Source organism: Telmatherina bonti, assembly GCF_933228915.1.
Source record: "Telmatherina bonti genome assembly, chromosome: 13".
Taxonomy (NCBI): domain Eukaryota; kingdom Metazoa; phylum Chordata; class Actinopteri; order Atheriniformes; family Telmatherinidae; genus Telmatherina; species Telmatherina bonti.
In genome coordinates, this window is record NC_136611.1 from 10,742,786 (window position 1) to 10,763,729 (window position 20,944).

The following is a 20,944-nucleotide window of genomic DNA, read 5'->3' on the forward strand; positions in this document are numbered from 1 at the left end:
GCTGGAAGTAGCCATCGGAAGATTGGATGCAGAAAGACATGTAGATGGTTAGCAACAAAACTCAGGTAGCCTTGTGTGTTTAAATGATAATTAGTTAATAGTGCTAAATCCAAAGTGTGCCAAGAAAATATCCCCTATACTGGGAACCTCAAACTCCAGTCCCCAAGGCCCAATGTCCTACAGACTTTCAATGGTCACCTGAAGCAGGGAAATACCTGCAGGATAGTGGACCTTGGATGCAAGGCAGAATAAATTATTCCATGAAATCTATTTACAAAACTAAAAGAAAAAGTGACAATTGCTCACAATTTTAAAAGAGCTAAACAGCTAAAAATTGTTAGTTTACAGATATAGAAATATGAAATATGTTTACAAATTGATGATAATTGATTATTATGAAAATATGTACAAATACTTACAAAAAAACTAAAGAAGTTTGATTTGTTTTGTAGTTCTGAGATTTCACACACTGGTGAGATTATATTGAAAGGGCTTTGAACTCTTTATAGATGCTGCTTGTATGAGGTGACATTGGGTAAATCAGTGAACCTTTTGATAAATTATTTGGGAAATTTTGAAAAAATATATTGATGCTGAAGTGTGTTTTGTAGTGGACTAATATTAATCCATCTCCCCACAATGCCGTCTGATTGTCCTATAAAAAGATCACTTATAAGGTCGCAATCAAGACAACTAGGTACAATTATAATCTGTACCTAAACAAAGTGAAACCTAAACCTTCAAAGTAAAGCCTTTAATAACTGACTGGAATAGAGAGATCATCTATTTTTCTATTAAAATAATTAAATTTGTGAGCATTTAATTTAACCCTAAATTTGTGACACTTTTTCTTAATGTTGAGTGCATTAATAATTTACATTTTAAAAAATAAAAATGGTCAAACAATTTGTGGTTATTCGTCTCTTTTTCTAATAAAGTTGTGAGCAATTGTATTGTATTGCATGCAAATGCTTGTGCACCAGGATGGAGCTTGTGTTGTTTACACCTAATTCTAACCCTACCATCTAAATTTCACGCTAGAAATCACGACATTAGACCAGGAAACAAGTTCCCAACCTCTATTGACCAATTTAGCCTGAGTTCCTGTTTTTAGCTGGGAGGAGTGTCACCCGGTGAGTATTCTGCTGCTTCCACGTTGTGGTTATTAGATCATGCTTTTTATATCATCTCCAACCAGTCTATGCATTCTCTGACCTCTGACATCAACAGGGCAACTTCATTCAGGTAACTTCCGCTCTCTGGATAATTCTCTGTAAACCTCAAGAGATTTTTGTGTGTGAAAACAGCAGCAGATCAGCAGTCATTTAGTTCCCTTTCCTCCATATTTTTATATTCGCTTTGTACGTCATCTTGGCCATGTTTTAATGCCTAAAGGCGGTGACTTTCTGTCATGAGAATGACTGATTGGCTATTTGTGTTGACTGGCAATGGAGCAGGTGTCCCTAATAAAGTGGCCAGTCAGTTTAATCCCAACAACTAACTTTAAATTCTTGTCATGTTTAAATTAAGAAGTCATTCGTGTCAGAATGTGATTGATCGTTTGTTTAGAGTTTGTGGTGACCTGTCTGGCTACATTCTACCAAAGATTTTAATCATTATAAAACAAAAAACGCGCGCACTCTCACATTATCGACAGGGTGATGATTCGTGATTAATTCAAAGCCCATAGTTTACTATGTTAGACGTCCATTCTTGTAGTTACCACATTTGGTAAATACGAGTATGGTAAGTTAATTTTTAGGACTAATGATTGGGACCAATCTGAAGCTAAGATAAACAAGTGGATGGGGAAAAAAAAAATCAAGGTGAAGTGAGGCATCTCGCTTCGTCTACAATCTCTGGCTGCTCTCAGGTGAGCAAGTCGTGACGACAACAGGCCCATCCCTCCAGTGGCTCGGAGGACACCTCTCTTCCTCATCAAAGGCGATCATACCTGAGTCGTCGGGTGGAACGGTTGCCAGGTGTGAGGTGCTCGTTGCATTGCAATGCAATGACAGAGAAGGGTCCTCTTTTTTCCTCTTATTGGTTTTTACCTGTGTGTGTGAACATCAGTTGAATGAAGATCATTCCCAAAGCTGTTTGACTCCTGATTTGGGTGAGTCCTACTCTTTATTTGTGATCAGCTGATTTGATGGTTTCATGGATAGAAATCCCTTGCAAAGTAATAAATTAACTTCCATCATTTGAAAGTTGTTGTTTTTTTTCCTGCTGGAGTGTTGTGTGTGGCAACAAGTTTGTTTGTACAAGGCTACCTTTTTTTTTTTTTTTAAATAGTTGTCCAGTGTAATGTAACACCTTGAAACAAGGCCTAGACACTATCCGTGAGTAATTTATAATACCAGGACGATTATATGTCAATAATTCTTTGCCGCCACATGATGAAAAAGTTTTATTCTGTATGATCATTTTCAACAATATTCACTATTACAAGATCTAACTAAAAAGCTGAAAGAAAAAGGGAAAGGGGTTTTGTTTTTTTTTTTTGGTTTTTTTTTTAAAGAGTTTATTTACATCTAATCATTCACAACATAAACATTCAGTTCATTTGTGGAAGGCCTGCTGTTTGTTCAAGCCCAAGATGCATTACAGTGATGTGTTAAATATAATAACATGGCAACATAATTGTCTTGGTGACAATATTTCTTCTCACATTTTGCTTATAATTCTGGTAGTTATATAATTTTTTTGTACAAATCAAATGAATGAGAAATCCCAGTTTAATACTTACTGTTAATTTAAAAGCTCATTCAGCTTCAGCCATTTGATTCATTCTGCACAAAGATGATATGACATAACATTAACTTATTTCCTTCAACTGACAATTTAATAAAACTATATATTTTTTTTAGCATAAGCTCAATTTTTCTAGATGCAGTCCTCCTCTTTTGGCAGATTTCAGGAAAAAAGCCTCATCCAAGTCCCGCCTAGTTCAAGCCAGCGATCCTGTTGAAACTTGTCAGAGCAAATGTCGCAGCAGGAAATTGTGTTTATCACTATGTTTGCTGCACAGCAGAGGGAGAAGAAATTCTGGAAACATGTAACACCTAAATTACATGTTGTTTGTCAAGAAAGATGAGTAACTGAAACAAGTATTTCAAACTCTGAAGTATTGTGACTTTTCAGGGTTGGTACATTTCCTGTGGGTGCAAAACCCTGAAGCACTTTGGAGTTGTCACTCTGACATGAATTTCTAACATCAATATGCGCACTATAAATGCTTTTACCTGTTTGTCTTTTATCTGGATTTGTGAATCTTAATGAAAATGAACTCTCAGGAATCAGGAAGTACATAAAAATAGTTTAAAGTACACTTGTAAAGTGAATAATTAAGTAAAATATTGATTCCCAGCAATGAACATTTATGACTGAAATCAGAACAACATTGCCAGCTTAAATCAAGTTAATCATGTGCTTAGATTCAGTAAATCCAGTTTTGAAAGGAGATGCGTAACGTTTAACGTGTTTGTTTACTGTTTGCTGCAACTGTTGAGGCGGCCTGTATATGTCAACGAACACACGCACAAACAGTTACTGGTTTTTTTTGCTGTTTTCCCTTCATAGCGCCTTGTTTAAGGTGAAAACAGGACATGCAGCCGAGTCACGAGTTTATACAAGTTCATTAAATGAATGCTGGTGATGTCACTTCGTTGTCTTATGAACATGATGGCTGCTGGGGGGATGAGGAGGGTGCTCAGCCTGGTGATGCTCTTGATGCTATCTGAAGCTGTAAAGTGTAAAAGTAAGTTCAAACACACTAACTAATTTTTGCCTCTTAAAAACACTTTTTTAAAGTTTCAATCAACTAATTTTTGGTCATTTCTTATTTGTAATTCTTGGTTTAAGTAATTATTTTTGTGCACACTTATGTACCATTAAAAAAAACTCTGTTGGATATGCCCTAATGTCTGAGAAAAAAGCAGGGTGTTAAAAAGATCATAAAACACAAGATTTGATTTACCGACAATCGTCTGAGAAGGTTGTTTGATTTTACATTAATTTAATTATATAATTCGAATGATTCTTAAATATCTTTAATTGCATAATATTTGATACTTAAACTTCTCCCTTAAAGTGACCAAGAAGCAAACATTTGTTTTCCTCGGTGTAAAATTGTAGCTAATAATGAAACATGACTACAGATGAAATCTCAAAGTATGATCAGATTTCCAATCCAATCCATATATATTTATAAAGCACATTTTTAAAAACAGAATGTCGCCAAAGTGCTGCACAGAGTCAAATATCACAAAATAAAAATAAAATGAAATAATAATGTCATTAAAATAATGAAAAGGTATGCTTCACTCTATGAAAGGAAACTGTCTCGATCTGAACTGAGCTTTAAGCTTTATGAATGCTGCTAAAGGGTTTAAAAGGAGAGACTAAATGGAGGGTCCTATATACCAATGCACACCATGACATCTGGTTGGTGTTTTCATTCATGGCTATATTTTCAAGCCCTCTCTAACATTATCCTGCCGTGACCTCAGCTTTATGGAGAAAAATGAAACAGGATTATTACACAGTTTTGTTCTTATATTGGAGTCCACTGCTGCAGGCTGGGGAAAAGCAAGAAAGAGGGCACCTTCAACTGTGGCTCTCAGGGTAAAGTTCGTACAGTTAGTTTGCCAAATAGAAGTAGAGGATCTGGTTCAGTAGCTTCTTTTGGCTGTTGCTGAAAAGTCAGAAAATTCAGCTCAGTACACTTTGAAAAATTTTAATACTGTGACTGCAGCACAGTTGATTGTAATGTTATGCAGCTACTGATGTGCAATGACCAGTGCACTGTTGTAATAAAGTATTCATAGACTTCTGTGGTACTGTCAGAAAAGCAACATCTAGTTTAAATAGTGCCACCACTGGATATGTTAGCAGCAATAAAAAAAAAAAAAAAAAACTGCAAGAGAGGCCAAAGTACAGAGAACCAAAGAGCAAAAGAGCATTAAATGTATCACATGATGCATGTCCAGAGTCTTAACTTTAACTAATAGTGTGTGATAATGGGGTCTGTGCAAAAAATCAACTGCTCACATGGAATAGGAGGAATGCAGAGCGCGGCTAGTCATATTACATAACTGCTTCACAGATTACTCTGAGACTGGGTTTGGAGTATGTGGGGAGGGAACCTAAAAGTATTCTAACGTCTATTCTCATCTGCTCGTTTCAGAGACAGTTTCCAAACCATTTATCTAGCATTTCTGGAAAAACTGCTCTAAGCTCCAATTAATTTCGCCTTCAAGTTGGCAGAGGAATATCTGAAACAAAATCCGGAAATAAACCAGTCCTTTAATGTGTCTTTTAATCCACTGTCTTACTGCAGTAAATATTTCATTATCCAGGTGTTACACTGGGAATTTGAAGCTGATGGTTGTCTTTTGTTGCCAGGCGCGTCTCCACCGGGAAAGCCAGTTTTAGTTGGATGCAGGTCCCCTGAGAAGGAGACATTTACCTGCTGGTGGACACCAGGCTCAGATGGAGGGCTCTCGACTAGTCACCGCCTCTTCTACGAGAGAGACCAGTCAGTCTGTTTTGTCTTGTTTCCGTTCAGTTAACCAGGTCACAGTAGATATAAAGAAGGGCTACTCAAGGGCTGCTCAAGGGCAGCAGTCCTGCATGTTTTCAATGTCTCCCTGCTCCAACACACCTGACTCAAATTAAATAGATCTAAAAGCTTATGAAGTTCTGCATTAATTTGAGTCAGCTGTCTTGGAGCAGGGAAACATTGCCAGGACTGTGGGACCAAGTTGAGTAGCTCTAATAAAGAAGGAGCAAAAATAGGAATTATACAACAAAATTGGGTGTCAGCTGGACCAGAAATGCTGTGTTTGTCTTTGCCACAAAGCCACCAGATGGCCCATTGAGTTTTAGATAAGTTTATCACCCAAGAGAGCTAACGAGTATAAAACTTGTTTCTCCTTGTTGCTCCGGACAAGCAAGTGGAAAACTACCAGGTCTTTTGTTCAGACCTATGTGCTTAGTGAAGTGAGCATAAATCTGCTGCTGTGCAAGTACGCTTGCACACTTCAAACACATGGGTCAGCTCCACCTACCCTGGCTGGAGGGTGAAGTATTAGTACTAGCTGTTTAGGACTGTTGAAAGAAGACTTGCCACAAAACTGACCAATGATCCTTGAAAGGTGAAAAATTACAGCTATGACGTCCTTGGCTTTTATAAATTAGGTTTAAGTCCAAAACCCAGCTCTGTAGAAGGTTTAACTAGGATGTTAAGCATAATTTACTTCATGTCATAGTCTAGTTGTTGTCTGTTACTCTACTTTTTGTTTTAGCTGTAGTATTTAAATATTAAAAGTGTTTATCAAGCCTGACTCTAAATGCTTTTGATCATCTTTACTTGAGAGCAGAAGACACTTTCTATTTATTTCCCCCAAATCTGGTTAGTTCATATCCTGTTTAATCTGGTCTAGGTTCTCATTTCTAAATGTTTTTCATTTTTCTCAGACTAAAGTTGGTGCTATTCAGATTCGAAGCAGAAATCCTCTGTAACAGAATTGGGGGGGGACTCTCTGATGGACTTGTTAACATGTCCATAAAGGCTTTACTTTCAGGAGAGAGGAGAGCAATTTGTGAGTCTATAGTGGCGATGCTGGTTTCATAACATGAACATATGTGCATGTTTACAGATTGCTGCCATTTATTTACTGCCCTCTGCCTCAGTTTGCTTTAAATGCTAACTTTTTCATATGTGTCCGTTATCTAAACTCTACTGAGGAGTTTGTGTCCACTTGCTTGTCAGAATAAGTGTTGTCATGGCTGTTACAGATTGAAGGGGATCTACGAGTGTCCAGACTACCACTCAGCAGGAAGTAACTCCTGCTTCTTTGACAAGAACTACACCTCCATCTGGGAAGAATACTACTTGACAGTGGTGGCCTACAATGACCTCGGGAATGCCTCGTCAGACCTCTCAAAGATTGATGTGATGAAAATCTGTAAGTTTTGAATCACAAATTATTCAAACTTTATGAACTGAGAACAAAAAAAATAAATAAAAAGAAATACTTCAGAAAAAGGAGTCATTTAAAATCTAAAAGCTTGAAGGAAAAAAAAAAAAAAAAAAAAAATATATATATATATATATATATATATATATATATATATATATATATATATATTTGAGTTAATAAAAATATGTATTAACCTACCTTACAACACTGAATCAGAATGTATTTAATAAGGATTTTCTGGCTTTTGTTCACTGTAAACTACTCTTAAAAACTGTTAAAGAAGTTTAAACTATTGACCTCTACTCCATGTGTCTATTCTTCAGGGTGCAAATCAGAAGCACTGAGCATTATCTGTATAGATTGAGCTAATGATTGGCTCAGTTTTATTGGTTGCCCTGAAGTCTTGAGCTTACTGAAGAATGGAAAAGTACTGAGTGACTGGCACAAGGCACAAATGAAAACCTGAACTGAATGAGGTGGAACTGGTTTGAGCTCAGTGTAAAACTCGTGTCAAGCTGCAGATCAAATTTCATATCTTTTGTTTGGTTATGCAGGCAGAAACATATGTGATTTTTGTCATGTGTAAGCACAACAAACTGTACCTCCATTTTTTTTTTCCTGCAGGAATATAAACTTTATTTGGATAAAACCTTGAAATAAAAATGAGCTAAACAGAATATTTGTCATTGCCCAGTGAGGACACATTCTTGTACTGTATGAGGACCAGTTTATGCACCCGCATGTTTGAGAAACATGCAGGTTTTTCATGCATGACGCTAAAAGCTGCAGATCCTTCACTTCTTAATGTTTATTAGTCCACAGGATAAGTTGTGTGTCTTGTAGTTAACATTTTGGACACTGGCCAGTTTTGGAGAACATGAAAGTTCAAGTTTGACCTCCATCTGAAAGATTACAGCTCAGTCCTACTTCTGTCTGAAAATTTAAAAGAGCCAACATAAAGAACAGTCTAAAAGGATTGGAAAGAACAGTCTTATAAAACCCCCTTTTACACCCCTTTCATAAACTGTAAAAACTCCTTCCTTACTCTGTTTGTAAAAATAGCACTTTGGTTGACTTGTTTTTAAAGTGCATTACAAATAGACTGAATTGAATTGGATAAACAAAAATGGATGTGGCTTCTGGTTCTGAAAAGTTAAACTAGCACTAAAGTTCCTTACATCTGTATTATTTTTGACAACCAGCAGACGGCATTCATATGATTGGAACTGGCACATCATATGAATATGATATCATATTCATATCATATGATATCATAGGATCAGTTCACTGTCTGCAGTGGTTCAGACTCAACGTGGGTCTGTCGTAGCAAAGAAGGACCTGAGCTGAAAGGTGAAGGTCGCTATTTACCAGTCAGTCAATATTTCTAGCCTCACCTATGATCATGATCTGTATGAAGTTCATTGATCCTTTTTCAAGTCCCCCCTCTTCTTTTTATGTTTTGTCCCATTTAGAGAAAATCCTAGGTAGACTTCTGTCATGTGTGAGGTAGTCAAGCCTCTCCATCAACCCCCCTTACACATAACTTTGACTTTACTTCCTTGATGCTCTCAATGCATTGAAGCCATGAATAACTTCTGGAAGACCTATATCAGATGCCAAGTTGAGACTTACAACCTAGATCCCTGACTGTAGTAAAGTGGATATTATTCCACTTTAGACTAGTCATATGCTTTTTTTTTTTTTTTTTTAGTCATATGCTGCCCAATCAAAGTGATTTTACACTACATGCAACATTCACTCAATGAGACACACAGCCATACAGCAAATATATTGGTTTATAATCAATGCTTGTAACTAATTCACACATTCATGCCCCAATAGACACATCAGGAAGCAACATGGGGTTCAGTGTTTGTCACAAAGATGCTTTGGCATATATTCTGCGAAGACTAGGAATTGATCCATTGGCCTCTCAGTTGTTAAATGAGTTCTAGTTATAGCTAACCTGCTAAAACATTTCCAAACCTCTTCCTGATAAACTCAGTGTCTGCAATCTTTGCTTTGATGTGGATGACACAACACCTACCATATGGGCAAGACTGTGCGCTGAAGCTAGCATGCTGCTGATGCTTCATTAATCTAAACGCTCTCAAAGTTAGGTTTGCAGACAGTATCAGAGTTTTTACTCCATCATCCTTGGATAGCATTACTGGGCTGTTTGTTGATCAGGACTGATATTTTCAACAGGTATCAAGATTTTCTGTATCTCAACCAGCAATTATATTCTATCAGCAACATTTAATTGCAATAAAATTAGAGTACTAGTATTAATGCTTTCTCAATTAGTTACAAGACATTTTCTAAAAAGTTGGTAGAAAGGTAGGTCTATAAGACTACCGCGTGAAATTGTTCCCTTCCTCATGCACACCTCTTGTTAGTGTTTTGAATGTAGATAGTGACACAATGTTTCAGGTTTACTTTTCTGTATATTCATGTTTTATTTTAACAAGGTCCAATGTATTGATTTTGACACAGCACCCGAAATACTAAAGCTGATTATTCCTATCAGCATTAGCTTGAATCTGCTTTCAGTGCTGCACAGCAGAGTTTAGCATGCAGGCATGCTGCAGGGAGTTATCAAACTTTTATAGATGTGTTCTGTCTTAATGCAGCCCCACAAAGTGTAACTTTAGACTCTGATTCCTGTTTGTTTTTGCTTGACAGTGAAGCCCTATGCTCCTGAAAACGTCACGGTGCACGTGAAGGAGCGGAACCACAATCCATACCTCCACATCCAGTGGCAACATCCCCCCAATATAGACATAATATCCGGATGGGTAACCGTTAAATATCAGCTGAGAGTCAAACAAGAAGATGGCAAAGATTGGAAGGTGTGGAAAAACTTGCCTAAATTACAAATTAAATGTTTATTCATATTGGACATCAACATTAGCTATATCTAAACTGTATTTCTAGTTTTGGGTTTATTTTTCCAGCTTATAGTTGAAGATGGTGTGTTTTAAAAATGATAGTGAAATGTATAAAAGTGGTCATTTTTTTTTTCCATCTGTTCTTTCATCTAGTTCTACGAGTCGGAGAGACAAACCTTTCTCAACCTGTATAATGTCCAACCTGGTGCTGTCTATGTTGTTCAAGTGCATTGTACAATAGACCACAGCTCCTGGAGCGAGTGGAGCACCGCCATTTCTGTGAAAATACCAAGCTGTAAGTCTCATTGCTACATCTTGGGCTTTAACACCAGCATGCAACTTAAAACAACAATGTTTCTTTTTCATCTAGACTTTCAGAATGAGAACCATGTTTGGATGCTGGTCTCTGTCGTCTGCACCGTAATTCCACTGTCAGCAGTAATGTGCATCTTGGTCATAAAAAGGAAATCGTAAGCATCTGTTACAAGAAAAATACAGTGTGTAACTTTACAACTCTTTAATGTAGGTTATCTGACTCATTAGTGGTTTTTTTTCTCTTTTTGTTACTCAGCATGAAGCAATGGCTTCTACCTCCCGTTCCTGGTCCAAAGATCAGAGGAGTTGATGTTCAACTTCTCAAGGTAATATTACATCTTTATATTTTTTCCAAAACATTCAAAACCTTTAATTTGGTGTTTTGAATATACTCATTTAACCATTCCAGAGTGGGCGATCTGAAGACGTATCTAATGCTCTATCTGGGAACCAAACATTTCCTCCTACAACAGTATGGATGGACCAGGTTGAGGACTTTCTCATTGTGTCTGATAGCAATGAATGGCTTCTGCGAGATCCTTATGTGTCCAACAAGAGGAAGAAAAGCTTGACTATTCCTGCCAGTTTTAACTTCAACTCAACTTCAAGCCAAAGTGACTTTGAAAAGGCAGATGACAGAGAAGATAAAATGATTCACGCGGACAACTTGTTGGAAGTGAAGCCACCTGGGCCGACTGCTGAGAAACGGCCGTGGTTAAGTGGAGAAAACCAGCATAAAGCAACTCCAGGGAACGCCATCCAACCTCATGCAAGCACTGGCTATGTGGATATTGACAGACATGACAGCATGCAGGAGGGGACGCAGATGGACTATAGCAGAGTGTCAGAGGTGAACGATGAGAATATTCTCATCCTCAAGAAAGGAAGCGTCCCTCTCAGCCCTGATATTCAAAGACAAGAAGAGAGCACGCCAGAGGACTACAGCGTAGTTAAAGGGGTGAACAATGAGAATATCCTCATCCTTGAGAAACAAAGGGTCCCTTTCAGCTCTGATATTCAAAGTCAGCAAGAGGGCATGCCAGAGGACTACAGCGTAGTTAAAGAGGTGAACGGTAACAACATGGTTTTCCTGCAGAAACACCAAAACTCTGTATGTAAGCAGAATAACCACAACATAGATTGGACCCCTCAGAAACCAAACAAACCTCTTGTAAGTGAATGCAGCAAAATGTGCACAGAACTGATTAGTAATGGATACATAGACGCTGTTCCTAAATTTTCTGTGAAGTGATTTGTTTTAAAGGACACCTCTAACATTTCTTTTTGTTTTTAAAAGCACTGCATGGGTCGATGTTCCATTTAATTTAGACATCTGTAAGTGCAGGGATGTCCAACTTGTGCTCCAGAATGGGATAATTGAGTTTTCTTTAAGCTTTTATTTAAACAGTGAATTTTTTTTTTTTTTGTTGTTGTTTTGCTTTTGTTCAGACATTTGCGGTTGGTTCCTTGGTGTAAAACAGTGTGTGCATGATGATGTTGTGGTGTTATCTTACAGTTTTGACCTTGAATGACATGTACTTCTTGGATTGCTGTGAAATTTTTGCTACAGAAGCTCAAAACACTTTTTAAAAAAAATAGCAATGATAGGGCCATCATCCGGTCAAAGGTATGTAAATACACAGACATAATGACACTCCTAAATCCTCACTGTGGCTGCCAACTGGTAAATGTAAGGAAGCTCCATGAGCTTTATCGACATGTTTAACCTGAGGTTTGGTACACCAACAGCACATCAGCTGTCACAGCACAAAGCATTAGAGCTTAGAGCTGTTCATTTATCAACCCCAAGGTCTTGTTGGAACACAGCTGCTTTTAATGACTGACTTTACATCCAGGTAGAGTAAGCTTCAGCTACACAAAGTACTTGTAAGTAGGATCACGTGTTAACAAATGAGAACGTCTTCAGCTTTACCAGTTAAAGAGTTGTCAAAGTAATTAAATGTTTTGTTTTTTTACAACTGAATGCCTCAGTAGATTAAAGTCAGTCTGGGTTATCTGAGACCTGTGCTGCTGCCTTTATATCGTAATATAACACTACAGCAGCAAAGGAGTCACAATTTCTTTTTTGAACATTTGATAATGCTTTGATATAAATCACCGCTATCAGGCACAATTTTAAGTTTTAGTATTTGAATACTTTATTTTATGGGATGTTATATGTTTAAAGATGCTCCCGATTGAAAAATGTAAAATAATCTAAACAGAATTAAAAAGCAGCATCTGGGATTGAAAGTGAATACAGTGATCCTACGAGGCGTGAATATCCCCTAACCCTAGCTTAGAGAATAACTTCCTGGCAGTCCTCCACTCCATTCATGTCTTCCTTTGTTTTTTGGGGGGAAAAGTCACATATTTTAAATAGATATTCCCAAACAAATAAACGCATGGAATGATATGTTGAAGATTAATTGGAAAATGATTTATTTTTTGAAGCACAGCAGTATGTTGCAGCGTTTTTAAATAAAATGATGAAACAGTAATAGTGATAAACACCCAAGATATTTTGATGTTTTAGCCATTAAAAAAAAGATACACATCACACAGACATAAAACTTTTATTTATTTGCTTTTAAAAAAAAATCCTAAAAAATTTGTGGTTTCCATTTTTTATTTAAATTGAATGGAGAAAAATGTGGAATAAATTATTTCTGTAGTAAAATGTAAAACTTTTGTTTGTTTTTTTTCCCCCTTTAAACTTGTAACCCTAACCTATCCAGCATCATGACTGCACAACGAAAGTTTCTCTTGGTACTTAAGTCAGTCATTTTCTTAACCGCTTAGTCCCATTAAGGGTCATGGGGAAGCTGGAGCCCATCCCAGCAATCATTGGACAAGAGACAAAGTACACCCCGGACAGGTCACCATACCATCGCATACTGAAGTATTATTTAATTTTTTTATTGATGAATTTACATATTTATATCAGATCTATGTTCCTACCCTCACCTATGGTCATGAGCTGTGGGTAGTGACCGGAAGAACAAGATTGCAATTACAGGTGTGGAAATGAGTTTCCCCTGCAGGGGTGCCGGGCTCTCCTGTAGAGATAGAGAAGCTCCGTCATCCGGGAGGGGCTCAGAGTAGAGCTGCTGCTCCCCGACATCAAGAGGAGTAAGTTCAGGTGGCTCTGGGATCTTGTCAGGATGCCTCCTGGACGCTTCCTTGAGAAGGTGTTCTCGGCACATCCCCTCAGGAGGAGACGCCAGGGGAGACCCAGGACAAACTGGAGGGATTAAATCTCTTAGCTGGTGTGGGGAAGCCTCTAGATGCCCCCTGCAGAGCTGGCAAATGTGGCTGGGGAGATTCCCTGCTCTGTCTGCTGACCCTGCAACCCGATCCTGGATAAGAAGCAGTTAATAAAAGGATGTATTTACATAATAATGCTTGACCTGACAGAGGGAACACAGAAAAGTGGAAGAATTCACCACCAACACCTGTACAGTCAGATGATCAGCTGCTACACCTGTAAAGAAACTTAGTAGAACGCCTCCCAAAGCATGAGGATGAGCAAAGTCTGTCTGAAATGCAGAAGTCCTACAGGTTTGGGATGTTTGCTACCAAACATCTGAATCGGAGCCATTTTATTTGATTCAGGTGTGTTGGAGCAGAAAAACCTAAAACCTGCAGGACTATAGCTCTGGAGAACCAGAGTTGGCCACTAAGGCCTCTGGAGGAAAAGACAGCAAACAATCATTGGGAGCACTTGCAGGAGGACAAACTGAGCTACATTAATAACCACAAAACCAAACATATAAAAACGTACATATGGATGGACTTCACTGGTATTTCTCAGTCAGCTTCTGACTTTCTCAGCTTTGCAGGGTAGCTTTTTTTTTTTTTTATTGACCACTTTTATCCCTATTTTCACTATTTTTCTTTTACTTTGTTTAAATCTTGGTGATGTTTTATGTTTCAACTCATTTCCTTTGCTGAGCATTTTTTTTTTTTTTTTAATTGTTCATTTGAGTCTTCTGTTCCTATTTTCTTTTACCCTTTGCTGTGTTTGATTACCTTCTAGTGTGTTTTATAATTTCCATCTGTCGATGTTTTGTGTTGATCAGACAAGAGTTGCAAAAAGTTTGCAAGCACATCTTTCCCCACTGCACTCATTTTTTAGTTTTTTTTCCATTTTAGAAATGCTAATTAGATAGCAAGTTAATTTTCCTTCTGCCCTTTTTTTTTAAAAGACTATTAAAAATGACTGAACAAAGCCTCTTTATTGAGCTACTAAATGAAGTATATTTAGTTTTTATCATTTGGTAGATTTCACATCCTCCACGACTGGAGATTTAATCAATTTTTCCACTGAAATTAAGACAGTAAACGGGTCTTTTGAAAAGTTATAAAGTGAAACAAACATTGAAGCCGCTTCACTTCCAGGAACTACATTAACTCCTGTGGAGATTTATGAGCAAGCGGAAACTCTTCTGCATATTCACATTTGATCTAAACAAGATCACCTGTGTACATAAAACTTATAATAAAAGGCCTTCATGAGCAAATTTGTTTGATCCCTGATTTTAGATCATTTTTGTTTATGTCTATTTGTGCGTCAAATCTTTTTTTTTTTTTAATGAAAAAAACAGGGAATACATTTGTTTTTCAAATATTTTTTTATTTGGACCAAAATCTCATTCTCTGTCGCATCTATTGACAAACATGACAAAAGACAAAAATACAATATACATTTTCTGTTTATTTTTGCAGATTAAATGACCACCATTGATCATATAGTCCCTTCCCTCTGTGAAACTTGGTCCACTAAACTTAAAACATGTGATTGTCTTCCCCCCACTTATAAATCAACTCAAAAGTCCCAATTTGTTTCCCCATCATTTACTGAAAACAAAACAGAAAAAACCTCTACATTTTATGGATTTGCTGTTTTTAGTCATTTGTGTCACATACATTGCCTTATCTGTATGAAATCTGTAAAAGATCTGCATCAAAAATATATTATTGAAACACAGGACATCTCCACTTGTTTGAATATATTCTGTTAATAACAACACACTTCAAAATTGTTTCACATCCTGTCTCTTGGTACCACAGACATCAAACATTCCCATAAAACCTATGATTTAGTTTTCACAATATGCTTTTCATGGCTATTATCAGTAGTTTCCTTTTTGTAGCCATTAAATGTGCCAGACATGCCTGAATGGTGATGATTCTCCAGCTTCCTGCAGCATGTCATGCTGCTTCCCATGAAAACACCATGAAAATTGTACATATGACCCTGATTCTATACCACCATCTAAAACAGGACTGATTTTGATCCATTTTCTGTTATAAATTTACCGTCCATAATTTTTTTTCCAATAATTTATAAGGAAAAGTCTCTAATTGACATATTTTACAATTAACTATTTATTCTACCTGATTGTCATCCAGCACAGATATTATGTGATCAGCGTTATAACTAAACTACGTTACACTTGTTCATTACTTTGTGTAACAAGAAAAAAACTGTTTCAAAGTCACTTTTTATTTTAAGGTTCTTCCAGTTAAAAAAGCAAAAAAAAAAATCCTATTTAACATCATTGTTTCAGGGGTGTTGTTTCATCTAATACCCTCCAGCTTGGCATCCCTACCAGCATATTATGACAAACTAGGACTAAAAAAATGTTGAAAAATTGAGAACTAATAAGGAATAAATGTAAATAATATTTATTAATTGAAGTGTATACTGGTAAACTTAAACATACTTGCTGTAGAGATGTAAAGAATGAACTTCTAGCTACATTCAAATCTTATTAGTGTATTGTTTCTTTTAAGTAAAATGTGTTTTAGTTTCTCATATACCAACATCAATACTAAAATCCTCGTTTAAAAAAAAAAAAAAAAAAAAAACAGCATACACAGCATTAATGTTTAACATTAGTATGGAATTTAGGGCACAAATATAAATTTAAAGTCAGACTTTTTTCTGCTTTTCTAATCCAGTGAAGTGCAACATTCATGGAACAGGAAAGCGTGGGAACTTTGAGAGCTGACATTTCTTAAATTTTTTTCTGCACATTGTTGGACTTCTGAATTTTTAATGCAAAAATGTTACATCTTAAAAAAAAAAAAAAAGAAAGAAAAAAAAGAGAATACCTTATAAATGCATAATTTCTAAATGATATCTACCCTGTTTCTAGCCTGCTGCTGCGTAAAAGTCTGGCTCATAAAGGCCCATCATCTGCTCACTGTTGTAAACTGGCAGGAAACTATTTGAACATTGATAATTGTTGATTAAAAAAGTGACAAGGTGGCTCAAAGTACAGTGTGAAATCTTTATAGATCATTTGTCCATTACGGGTTAATATTCCTCTCTTGCTGCAGCTTCCCTTCCACATCCTCCCTGCAGGGTCACATGGCTGACCAGTCATATTGTGGGATTTCTTCAAGCTACTGGTTCTGTTCTGGTTCATCTTACAAAGAGAATTTAAACTTTGCTGCAAATATTACATAGTTTTTATTATTTGATATGCAAATGATGCATGGTTGTGCCCCCCCTCCCTTCCCCACCCCCCAAAGTTTTTAGGCACAAAAGGCTTTTCTACCATCAACTTTTCTCCTCTTCACTGTTTTCTGTACATTCGCTGTCCAAGTGCATGGAGTTTAACTGCTCCTCAAAGTTCAGAAGTGCGTGGTTGCATTCTTTTTCCAATACCGTCTTCCAGATTTTCACTGAGCAGAGAAAGGAGACGTTATTATTTTGGGTAAAATCATATCAAAGCTCTTCTATTCCTCAACATAATTATCTAATTGGCAATATAAAAATAAGCCTTTCCCACCTTTCCCAGCAGTGTTTTCAAGGAATATACAAATAACTTACTATACTCTGGTTCCTTTGGGGTGTCGGGACCAGCCTCAGGTTGGTCGGTCAGGCTGTTGATATGCAGGTCCTCAGCGTTCGCCTCCAGCTCTGTGTCCATCTCATCACTTTGCAGGCTTGACACCATCACCTCGTAGGCTTTCCTGGCCTCAGACGACAACTCGATCATCTTGTGAAAGTAGTCCTGGAGTACCAAAGGGTTCAGCTTTTGTTTTTATAATACTGTACTGATTTTCCTACAATAATTTGCTTGTCTGATGTTAGTGTATATGTTTGCTGAGCAGAACCCTGACCTGTGCACCGTCATAGTTGAAGATGCCCACCAGGCTGACGGGTACAGCCTTGTTGACACATCGTCCCAACGCTTTCCTGGAAAGTGCAAACACAAACGGTACTCCCTGTTCGCGACACGTGTTGATGATGGTGTTGAGGGCTTCATCCAGACCACCTGCAAAAGGTGGCATTGTCTGTCAAACATGCGGCTTTGATAGCCTGGCATATTTCTGCACACTTATGATGCAGGGCCTTTAATCTGAATTCCTCCTGATGGATCAGATTTCTCTGACCCTGCAATAGACTGGCAACTAGTCCAAGGTCTACCTTGTCTCTGAATCAGAGGTGTATGAAGTAGAAGTAAAAAATAAAGTACGGTAGATGGTTTTGGATCTACCAATGCATTTAGAACAGGTGCCTTTACTAACAGGGTCACCTACCTGCAGTGGAAGTGAGCGAATTAAATGCACCTGGTTCAGTGACTGGTTGGAAAGAGCTGCCGGACAGGACTTCTACTTTCTACTTCTACTTTATACACCTCTGCTCTGAATGAATGAGTCACCGACTGAATGGATCCGATTTCTCTCCGTCTGCCATGTTTTCACACCAAGCTGTCATATTAACATCAAATCCATCAGGTTTAAAATGCTCAGCTGGGTTGACAATCAAAACCTACTGTGCACACACTGCTGGGCACAGAAAGCAGGCTTTCAACTCAAATCTGTTGGTTTCCTTATACAGGCTATTGGATTTCATTATGTTTTTTTCCTGTCTGTAAAGCGTCTTGAGATGGCATCGCCGTGATTTGACGCTAAATAAAGTCGAATGTAAAGGTAAGATGGAAAACTTTTTTATAATTATTATCATATGTTATTTCTGTGCTTCACTTCATAACAGCAGAACAGGAATAAAGGTTTCCATTGTCATTTTCACTCTGTCAAAAGACGAAGATCTAAAACTTTTATAATGAACAGTAGTTAATTTAGCAACTTCAAGTTTTAGAACCAATCTGGAAAACTGTGTGCTATATCCAAGCACCAATCACTGCTGAATATAAGCCTCTGTTCCTCCTGACTAAACTTCTAACCTACATGAAGAAGTATTCTGACTCTTCAAACACATCTAGTAGTAAAATGATACTGTACTGTACATCAGCAGAAAACAATATAAAACATCAAATAAAACTCTTAAAACCCATAATTGATAAAAATAAAATAATAAAAGTGCTTTCTGGTTTATTTTTTCATGAAATGTCTTCTGCACATGCTGCAAGCCAGTGGCTCAGTCTGACGGTACCTTTGGACTGGATGCGTTCACAGTTCGGTGAGATGATGACACATTTGACCTTTCGGAGTTTGAGGTGTTTCAGGACCTCCCGAAGGCCCATCACGATCCGTCTCTTCATGCGGGCCTTCATGGGGTCTTTCTGGTACAAGCGGTCCTGGAAGCGAACCAGCTCCTTTAGTAGAGTTGTCACACACTCATCCACGTCTTTACTCAGCATCTGGTTGCAATAGCTGACACACAAAAAGGATGAAAATATCAATCAGAGATGACTTCATTGATGGCATTAGTGGGAAAGACATCCATAGATCCTGTGTTTCCCATTTTAAAAGAAAAAGAAAAGAAAAGAAAATCAGATGAAAACCCAGATGACCCAGATTTCCACACACACCTAAACATACCATCGAGTGCAAAGCAGTCAGGCTTGGAAAAATTTAAAAAAAATAAATAAATAAACAGAGTGAAAATGGTCACCAAACATCTGAAGACTTTTAAACTGATCCGTGTAAATGTTGCTGTTTTGTATGTGCGTACCAGGCGATTCATGATCGTATTTAATGACATAAATTCAAAGGAGACTTTTAGAGCAATAAACTATTAGATTTGTGAGGATGAAGGTGAAAATTTTGTGAGTAAAATATCAATGTTGCACATTTCTGCAATTTGTGTGTGTAATTTTTTTTGCATGTAATTTCTAGATATATGAACATTTAAAAATGTTTGCAAGTACCCAAAGTTACACACAAAATGATTTATATGATTTACAAACGATGCAATATATACACACACAACTACCCAAAGTTACACACAAATTACTTTATACAGTTTGCAAATCATGTAATACACACACACACACACACACACACACACCTATACACAATAATATGGAGTTGATTTTCTCTCTATAGACAAACCGCATGCTGCTTTGCAGTCTTACTCTCTGAACTTCCTGCTGTGGATTTTGGGTGCATTGGCTGCATGGATGATCTGTTGCTGGATGGTCTCCTCTCTCTTGGGTACTTCATCCCCTTCTCCTATGACTGGATTTGTATCACTTAACTCCAGCTGATCATCAAACCCTTCTGTAGAACTGCCAACCTCATCTGCATTTTAGAAACACAAATAAATTATTAATTACTATAATCAGACTTAAATCAATTCCATTATCTAACATGCTTGCTCAGACCTGGGGCGTTTGCATCAGAGTGCTCTTCTGTAGCATCAGTGCAGAGTTTGGACTCGTCTTCTGGTAGCACTCCTCTCTCCTCCAGTAAGCGCCGCTGTTTCCTCTCCTCTCTTTCCTTTAAAATTACCTGAGGAAAAATAAATAAATAAATAAAATAAAATAAATAAATAAAATTACCTGAGGATCCAATGGAAATAAGCTGTAAAGAAAAGGCTCAACTTTCCAAAACAACGCGACATATGTGTCTTTATTCAAGAGTGAGTATAGCCACTAGCCTTTTTGAGAGGGGTAGGTTTCTTGGCTTTGGGAACCTCTCTTTGCTTGCCTTTCTTTACCAAAGGGCTGGTTGAGTCCAAGGGATTGTGTGCAATTTTATCCGTCAGCTTCTTCTGAGCTGGTGGTTGCTTCTGGACAACAGGTAGTCCGCCACCAACTGCGGAGAAAAGCAGATCCTTTATTTTTAACTAGCCATTTTCAGGGAAAATAATCAGTATCAAGTTGAGCAAAGAGAAGCTGAACAAAAGCAACCTGAAAGAATGACCGGCTTCGCGTCCTGCTTGGCTTTCTGAGACTGTTGCTTCTTTTCCAGGGCAGCCAGCATGTTTCCGATGTCCAGCTGTACAGGAGCCTTGCTCTTCTTCCCAGAAACTTTCTCTGCTTTCTACAAATCCGAAGACCACAAAGAAAGCTGCATTTGCAAGAAAGAGCTAGACTCATTTTGTACAATTTTGCATAACAGTTATGTCAAGGGTCAATTTCAACATACAACAAGCACAAACCTGTCCTTTTTTAGCAGCTTCTGTAGACTGAGCTTTTCCTGCAGGAAACCTTTCCTTGTTCAGTTCTGCAAACTGGTGATCGCCTCCCTCTCTTTGGTTTTCCTTACAAATACAAAGAAAAGCTCGGTGTCTTTGTCATTTTTTTTTTTTTTAAATCCATGACAGAAACGACACTCTGCTGGGATTTACCTGACTGCATAGCTTTGTATTGCTGCTGGTTATTAACCTATCAGTCCCAGTGAAAGCGACAGCCAAGCCAGGGAACTCCTCTTCATCCTCAAAGATGATACAAAAAAGAAATAAGTAAATGAATCATCTTCCAATACGTTTCGTTTTGACAGCTATGACCTTAAAATATGAATTACCTCAAATTTTGGAGGCTCTTG

The 20,944-nt window shown here is 37.6% G+C and overlaps 1 protein-coding gene across 1 annotated transcript in view; it reads right to left on the reverse strand.

The window, feature by feature from the left end:
* Nucleotides 1-16,747: 16,747 nt before the first annotated feature.
* LOC306763756 (selenocysteine insertion sequence-binding protein 2-like) overlaps nucleotides 16,748-20,944 on the reverse strand; it is a 12,289-nt gene continuing 8,092 nt past the window's right edge. The window contains exons 8-18 of the mRNA XM_079250652.1: nucleotides 20,924-20,944; nucleotides 20,748-20,834; nucleotides 20,559-20,660; nucleotides 20,308-20,440; nucleotides 20,055-20,212; nucleotides 19,780-19,906; nucleotides 19,531-19,696; nucleotides 18,606-18,826; nucleotides 17,330-17,484; nucleotides 17,037-17,220; nucleotides 16,748-16,888 (exon numbers count right to left, since the gene is read on the reverse strand). The exon at nucleotides 20,924-20,944 is cut by the window's right edge and continues 123 nt beyond it. Of these exons, the coding sequence (XP_079106778.1) occupies nucleotides 16,764-16,888; nucleotides 17,037-17,220; nucleotides 17,330-17,484; nucleotides 18,606-18,826; nucleotides 19,531-19,696; nucleotides 19,780-19,906; nucleotides 20,055-20,212; nucleotides 20,308-20,440; nucleotides 20,559-20,660; nucleotides 20,748-20,834; nucleotides 20,924-20,944 (1,479 nt within the window). The 3' untranslated portion in view covers nucleotides 16,748-16,763. The remainder of the gene's footprint in view (nucleotides 16,889-17,036; nucleotides 17,221-17,329; nucleotides 17,485-18,605; nucleotides 18,827-19,530; nucleotides 19,697-19,779; nucleotides 19,907-20,054; nucleotides 20,213-20,307; nucleotides 20,441-20,558; nucleotides 20,661-20,747; nucleotides 20,835-20,923) is intronic.